Source organism: Scyliorhinus torazame, chromosome 8, assembly GCF_047496885.1.
Source record: "Scyliorhinus torazame isolate Kashiwa2021f chromosome 8, sScyTor2.1, whole genome shotgun sequence".
NCBI classification, from domain to species: Eukaryota; Metazoa; Chordata; class Chondrichthyes; order Carcharhiniformes; family Scyliorhinidae; genus Scyliorhinus; species Scyliorhinus torazame.
In genome coordinates this window covers 277,951,869-277,959,278 of record NC_092714.1, presented here as the reverse complement: position 1 = coordinate 277,959,278, position 7,410 = coordinate 277,951,869, and the positions used below count along the sequence as shown (strand labels likewise).

At 51.8% G+C, this 7,410-nt stretch overlaps 1 protein-coding gene across 1 annotated transcript; it reads left to right on the top strand.

The window, feature by feature from the left end:
- The first annotated feature begins 476 nt into the window (after positions 1-476).
- On the top strand, positions 477-6,651 carry LOC140428675 (endoplasmic reticulum-Golgi intermediate compartment protein 3-like). The gene is made up of 4 exons (XM_072515389.1): positions 477-637; positions 2,575-2,711; positions 2,890-2,945; positions 4,639-6,651. The coding sequence occupies exons 1-4, from the start codon at positions 506-508 to the stop codon at positions 4,716-4,718; spliced, it is 405 nt and encodes a 134-aa protein (XP_072371490.1). The 5' UTR covers positions 477-505; the 3' UTR covers positions 4,719-6,651.
- Positions 6,652-7,410: the final 759 nt, after the last annotated feature.

Genomic DNA, 7,410 nt, shown 5'->3' with positions numbered 1-7,410 from the left:
GGGTTGGCGGGGGCAGGAGTTGGGGGAGCGGTGGAGAGGGCAGGAGTTCGGGAGGGTTGGGGAGCGGTGGGGGGGCAGGAGTTGGGGAGGGGGGGTTGGGGAGCGGTGAGGGTGTTGGGGTTGGAGGGGGCAGGAGTTGGGGGAGCGGTGGGGGGGGCAGGAGTTGGGGAGGGGTGTTGGGGTTGGAGGGGGGCAGGTGTTGGGGGAGCGGTGGGGGGCAGGAGTTGGGGAGCGGTGGGGTTGGAGGGAGGCAGGAGTTGGGGGTTAGGGGAGGGGATTGGGGAGCGGTGGGTGGGTTGGGGTTGGAGGGGGCAGGAGTTGGGGGTTTGGGGAGGGGGGTTGGGAACAATGGGGGTGTTGGGGTGGGAGGGGTGGGCAGGAGTTGGGGGGGGGGGTGGTGTCACATCCTGAATGAACTCTGACGCACTGGGGAACTGCATTAAGGTCAGACAGTTGTGCTCCCTCTGAATTCACTGCAGCTGGATAGAGCGGGGAATCCCGGGGAATGCTCCTGCTTGCTTTCACGGTGGAAGTTGCAAGGCAACATATTCAGTCTGCTCCATCTCTTGCAGGTTCCATGATGTTCCAATACTTCGTCAAAATAGTCCCAACAATTTATGTAAAGCTGGATGGGGAGGTAAGCTCTGCACCTTCTCATTTGGTATGTTCTTTCACACATGTTATGTTTAATCCAAAAGGTGGAATGTCTGACAGCGCGTCACTCCCTCAGTACTGACCCTCTGACAGTGCAGCACTCCCTCAGTACTGACCCTCTGACAGTGCAGCGCTCCCTCAGTACTGACCCTCTGACAGTGCAGCGTTCCCTCAGTATTGACCCTCTGACAGTGCAGCACTCCCTCAGTACTGACCCTCTGACAGTGCGGCACTCCCTCAGTACTGACCCTCTGACAGTGCAGCGCTCCCTCAGTACTGACCCTCTGACAGTGCGGTGCTCCCTCAGTACTGACCCTCTGACGGTGCAGCACTCCCTCAGTACTGACCCTCTGAAAGTGCGGCACTCCCTCAGTACTGACCCTCTGACAATGCAGCACTCCCTCAGTACTGACCATCTGACAGTGCAGCGCTCCCTCTGACAGTGCGGCACTCCCTCAGTACTGACCCTCTGACAGTGTGGCACTCCCTCAGTACTGACCCTCTGACAGTGCAGCACTCCCTCAGTACTGACCGTCTGACCAGTGCAGCACTCCCTCAGTACTGACCCTCTGACAGTGCCGCACTCCCTCAGTACTGACCCTCTGACAGTGCAGCACTCCCTCAGTACTGTCCCTCTGACAGTGCAGCACTCCCTCAGTACTGACCCTCTGACAGTGCAGCACTCCCCTCAGTACTGACCCTCTGACAGTGTAGCACTCACTCAGTACTGACCCTCTGACGGTGCGGCACTCCCTTAGTACTGACCCTCTGACAGTGCAGCACTCCCTCAGTACTGACCCTCTGACAGTGCAGCACTCCCTCAGTACTGACCCTCTGACAGTGCAGCATTCACTCAGTACTGACCCTCTGACGGTGCAGCACTCCCTCAGTACTGACCCTCTGACAGTGCAGCACTCCCTCAGTACTGACCCTCTGACAGTGCAGCACTCCACTCAGTACTGACCCTCTGACGGTGCAGCACTCCCTCAGTACTGACCATCCGACAGTGCAGCACTCCCCTCAGTACTGACCCTCTGACAGTGCAGCACTCACTCAGTACTGACCCTCTGACGGTGCAGCACTCCCTCAGTACTGACCCTCTGACAGTGCAGCACTCCCTCAGTACTGACCCTCTGACAGTGCAGCACTCACTCAGTACTGACCCTCTGACGGTGCAGCACTCCCTCAGTACTGACCATCCGACAGTGCAGCACTCCCTCAGTACTGACCCTCTGACGGTGCAGCACTCCCTCAGTACTGACCCTCTGACAGTGCAGCACTCCCTCAGTACTGACTCTCTGACAGTGCGGCACTCCCTCAGTACTGACCCTCTGACAGTGCAGCACTCCCTCAGTACTGACCCTCTGACAGCACGGCACTCCCTCAGTACTGACCCTCTGACAGTGCGGCACTCCCTCAGTAATGACCCTCTGACAGTGCAGCACTCCCCTCAGTACTGACCCTCTGACAGTGCGGACACTCCCTCAGTACTGACCCTCTGACAGCACGGCACTCCCTCAGTACTGACCCTCTGACAGCACGGCACTCCCTCAGTACTGACCCTCTGACAGTGCAGCACTCGCTCAGTACTGACCCTCTGACAGTGCGGCACTCCCTCAGTACTGACCCTCTGACAGTGCAGCACTCACTCAGTACTGACCCCTCTGACAGTGCGGCACTCCCCTCAGTACTGACCCTCTGACAGTGCGGCACTCCCTCAGTACTGACCCTCTGACAGTGCGGCACTCCCTCAGTACTGACCCTCTGACAGTGCAGCACTCACTCAGTACTGACCCTCTGACGGTGATGTGTCCTACGCAGTGCCACTGGCTGGGATTTATATTAAATTGTTTCTGCTGTGATGGCTCAGCAGCCTTTGAAATATCCGGTGCTGACGTGTCCGCTGCTCTTTGCTTCCAGGTGGTGAGGACAAACCAGTTTTCAGTCACACGGCATGAGAAAGTGGCAAATGGGCTAATTGGAGACCAGGGTCTCCCGGGGGTCTTTGTGCTTTACGAACTGTCTCCAATGATGGTAAAGTTCACAGAAAAACACAGGTATGTCAAATATTGAAAAAGTTTGGAGCTTTGAGCTGGAATGTTCGTTGTGGACACAGGGCCTGAAGTGCGATGCTGAACTGATTTGTTCACCCCTACAATCCCAAGGGCTGTCGGTAAATTAACGCTGATCATTCTGTATACGGCTCTCACCCAGCTTGTGTTTCCTGTGTTACAGATCATTCACACATTTCCTCACTGGTGTCTGTGCCATTATTGGAGGAGTATTTACAGGTAATGACATTGCGCTTGTTTGCTGAGTTTATTACAAGATCCTTACGGACAATTAGTGGAACAGCAGCATTATCTAACAGAGCCACCGACTTACATTGTGTTACGGTGAGCCATAGTCAGGTATGATGTCAACGATAGCCTTCCATCTGTCCAGGGTACGTCCAGGATGTTGCTGCTCTAGTGCAGCTCTCTGCAACGTACTACACAGACTGTATAATAAATCACTGCACTCCAAAAGGATTTAATGACGTATGGAGATGTTTCATAGAATCATAGAATTTACAGTGCAGACGGAGGCCATTCGGCCCATCAAGTCGCCACCGGCCCTTGGAAAGAGCACCCTACCCAAGCCCACACCTCCACCCTACCCCCGTAACCCAGTAACCCCACACAACCTTTTTGGACACTAAGGGCAATTTAGCACGGCCAATCCACCTAACCTGCACATCTTTGGACTTATTAGTGGATTGGCTGTGGTGTCAGTAATGGATTAGTCCTCCCCTCATCACATTTGAGGACAATCCCAATCTGTCTGAAAGATTCCTGAAAACATTTGCACTAATTCCTCTGAGTTTTAGTGACACTGGTCCAAACTAATAATAAGAATAATAATCTTTATTGTTGTCACAAGTAAGCTTACATTAACGCTGCAATGAAGTTACTGTGAAAAGCCCCTAGTCGCCACATTCCGGCACCTGTTCGGGTACACAGGTAGAATTCAGAATGTCCAATTCACCTAACAGCACGTCTTTCGGGACTTGTGGGAGGAAACCGGAGCACCCGGAGGAAACCCACGCAGACACGGGGAGAACGTGCAGACTCCGCACAGACAGTGACCCAAACCGGGAATCAAACCTGGGACCCTGCGTGGGTTTCCTCCGGGTGCTCCGGTTTCCTCCCACAGTCCAAAGATGTGCAGGTTAGGTGGATTGGCCATTCTAAATTGTCCTGAGTGACCAAAAAGGTTAGGAGGGGTTATTGGGTTACGGGGATAGGGTGTAGATGAGGGCTTAAGTGGGTCGGTGCAGACTCGATGGGCCAAATGGCATCCTTCTGTACTGTATGTTCTATGTCGTACTTGCTTTCCTGAACAGATTTGGCTCCTGTTAGAACCACTACAAACTCTGGCTGGATGACTTCAAAAAGCTGTTTAAACTGGATTGTTTCAGCTTTCCCCTTGTCCTCAGACAAGTCTGCTCTGCTTTAATCGTTTTTAACTATCTTACAGTGAGAGCAAAATACCTTGCAGGTGGACTCCGTGTTAGTCAGATCAGAACTCAACTCAAAAGCTTTCTTAAAATGTCTGAATACCTTTACTCCACTCAGCAGTGGCATCATATCCCCAATATGAAAACAAATTTACCGCCCCAGGCTGAAAACACATGAACTCTCCAGGGACTCCCCCTAGTCAAACAGGACTTTACGGTGCTCATTTTCACCTCTGACTACTAAAAGCCTTCTGGTCTTGCAAAGCAAGATTCTTTTAAAAATACATGACGACTGCAGTCAAACGCACTCTAACCCCAGGCTTTTAACCCTTAAATTGTCAAATGTTTATAATCCAATATATCGAAAATCCTTCATTCGTCATAGAGCACATACATCATGTACTGATCATTTATACATCGATCATCGTACACTTTTTCCATGTGAACAGTCTGATGGTTCCTATAATGAGCTATCTCTCTTGCAGTGGCGAGTCTTATTGACTCATTGATCTATCACTCTGCCCGCGCTATACAGAAGAAGATCGAGCTCGGAAAAGCCGTGTAGCACAAGGGCGACCAGCTGGTGACTGATGGGCTGAATGGAGACGCTCACTCTGGATATCTCTGTATTATAAGAAGAATTATTCATGCAAAGAGTTGGATAAACTGGGCCAGGTTTTCATTGGGACTATTCAGATCAATCCGTTCACATCGAAATAATGCCGAACATATACCCAATTCTGAAGTTGGATGTTTCTATGGGAATGTAATTTGCAAAATGTGGTGAGCAGGTTTATTTGTGATTTTGATCCCTAAAGGTGTGAATCCTTCTAATCACACTCTGTACATTCTCACTTCCTGACCTACACGTCTCCAATCTTCACCTCTTTTAATCTTCACTTCACAAATTACAATTCCTTGGTGAAAGAAGCATTGATTTCGGGCAGGAAACTGTCCTCCCCATTCTTCCCTCCACGTCCTCAGCGTCCATGCTTGGACAGAATTGTTTATTGGCTGCTTGTTCTCCGACACTCTCGGCTCCAGTGATGGTCACTCTACAGAGCCTGAAACAGACCCACTGCTCCATCGCAAGGGCTGCCTCCATCCACCTGCTCCCCAATCCAAACCAAAACACTCCCCGCCAATTTGCAACGTCCTAGGTTCAGTCCCTCTCCTTTACCATGTTAGTTGCTTTCGGATACAGCTGGGAGTGTTTGATGGGGACAGTGTAGAGGGAGCTTTACTCTGTATCTAACCCCGTGCTGTACCTGTCCTGGGAGTGTTTGATGGGGACAGTGTAGAGGGAGCTTTACTCTGTATCTAACCCGTGCTGTACCTGTCCTGGGAGTGTTTGATGGGGACAGTGTAGAGGGAGCTTTACTCTGTATCTAACCCCGTGTAGAGGGGGGTGGGCGGGGGGATCTGGCACCGGGGGGGGACCCCCACGGTGTCATGGCCTGCGATCGGGGTCCACCAATCCGTGGGCGGGCCTGTGCCGTGGCGGCACTCTTTCCCTCCATGCCAGCCGGTGTAACGGGCCGCCATGGCTGGGCTGTCGCGGCACCAACCCCGCCAGCGTGACCCCTGAAGGTGCCGAGGATTCCACACCTTCCGGGCGGCTCGATGCCGGAGTGGTTCATGCCACTCCTCGGCGCCGGTACCACCCGCCCCGCCCGGGAGGGGAGAATCCCGTCCTGGGTTTGAGCCAGATTGAAACCTGCCAACAGGTTCAGGGCGGCCAAGGCAATATTCTTGAGGTCAGGGTTAATCTTGGTGCGTTAGGATTAGGAGCAGTTAGATGAACAAAATGGGGAATATTCTGGAGGTGTTGATGAGACTGTGAGAGTGGACAATAGGATTGGTGTCCTGTGTGTGATTTCTGGAAATACTCATCATGATTACAGTTATATTTAATTTTTCAGTTTCTCGTCTAACATGTTGCTCTTGTATGTCTGTGGCCGGCAGTGTTTTCTGTCTGAAAGAACACATTGTATGAGGGGTTAATTGAGCAGTTTGCGATGGAAGAACATGATAGGTGGGCAGAGTGGGGGGGTCAGAGGTTGTGGGCAGAGCGTGGTGGGGGCAGAGGATGGGGGTAGCAGCGGGTGTGAGCGGAGCAGGATGATGGGGTAAGTGGCAGAACCTGGAGGGGGAGGATTGAGAGTAGGAGGGCTGGTGGTGGAAGGGAAGGGCCAACGTGTGTGTCGAGGGAGGGTGAGGTGGTGGAAGGAGAGTTAAGGGGGCAGATTGTTGGGTGCAGGATTACTTGGACAGAGCAATGCAGAGGGAGACACCGGGTCCACTATGAAGGAAAGTGGAGGCAGTGCTGCTAACTAGGGGTGTGGGAGAAAGTGTAACCATTGCAGAGATTAAGCAGCTGTTGTGGCGATACATTCTGCACTCCGATTACAAGGTGAAAGTAAAGATGAATGGGAGGAAAATCATTCTTTGTCTATGTCGGAAAATTGAACCCAAATAAAAATCAGATCTATTTTTAAGTTTTGTTTGTTTTGAAATTATTGAACAATCTAAAACCACAAATGAGAATAAGGTAATAATGTGAACACCTCTGCACGGAAGCTTTTCACTGAAGACATGAGGTCAGGTTAATAACTATGGGTGAAATGTGTGTTAGGTTAAAGGAGCCTCAAGTAATTATTGCACAGTTGCTAAAAGGGGCAAGGGAGGAGATTCGTGAGCAACCGATGACCATCGACTTTGATAAACTCTGTTTCATCTGAGCACCAGAAGGCCTTTGACAACAGTTATGCATGAAAACATGCATTAAAAGGAGTTTGTGGTACAAGATTATGGGTTTGAAAAGGGGACTGGAGATGATTAATTGAGTCCGATGGACTACACTTCCGTGCTGACCTGACATTGCCCAGTTGCAAAGTCGTCATTGCAAATGTAACCTGTGCCTCAGTAATGCAGACACAGCTTCCGGTGCCGGCGGGCGGGAGGCAGCCGCACAATGGAGGGCTCCCGTTCGGCAACGGCATTTTCGGGGCTTTAAGCCCGGTCCCAGGGTCCACGGAGGCGGTAGAAGCAGGGAGAAGGCACGGAGGAGGCACAGTGAAGACACAGGAGGAAAAAAAGAACAAAGAAAAATGTCGAGGGTGAGCAAGAAAACGGCCGGAAAAAAAACAGCTGCAGGTCCGTCGGGGAGTGGAAAGGTCACCGTGGGGTCACCAGGAAAAATGGAGGCTGGAGCACCAGGGAAGGCCGCACTGCTTACGGCTGAAGAAATAACAGGT

Bases quoted from the DNA above. Each gene is read 5' to 3' on its own strand.
- LOC140428675 (XM_072515389.1), top strand. From the start codon at position 506: ATGCTCCTGCTTGCTTTCACGGTGGAAGTTGCAAGGCAACATATTCAG. The intron at 638-2,574 runs GTAAGCTCTGCA...CTTTGCTTCCAG, and splicing joins ATGTAAAGCTGGATGGGGAG to GTGGTGAGGACAAACCAGTT. The intron at 2,946-4,638 runs GTAATGACATTG...TCTCTCTTGCAG, and splicing joins TATTGGAGGAGTATTTACAG to TGGCGAGTCTTATTGACTCA.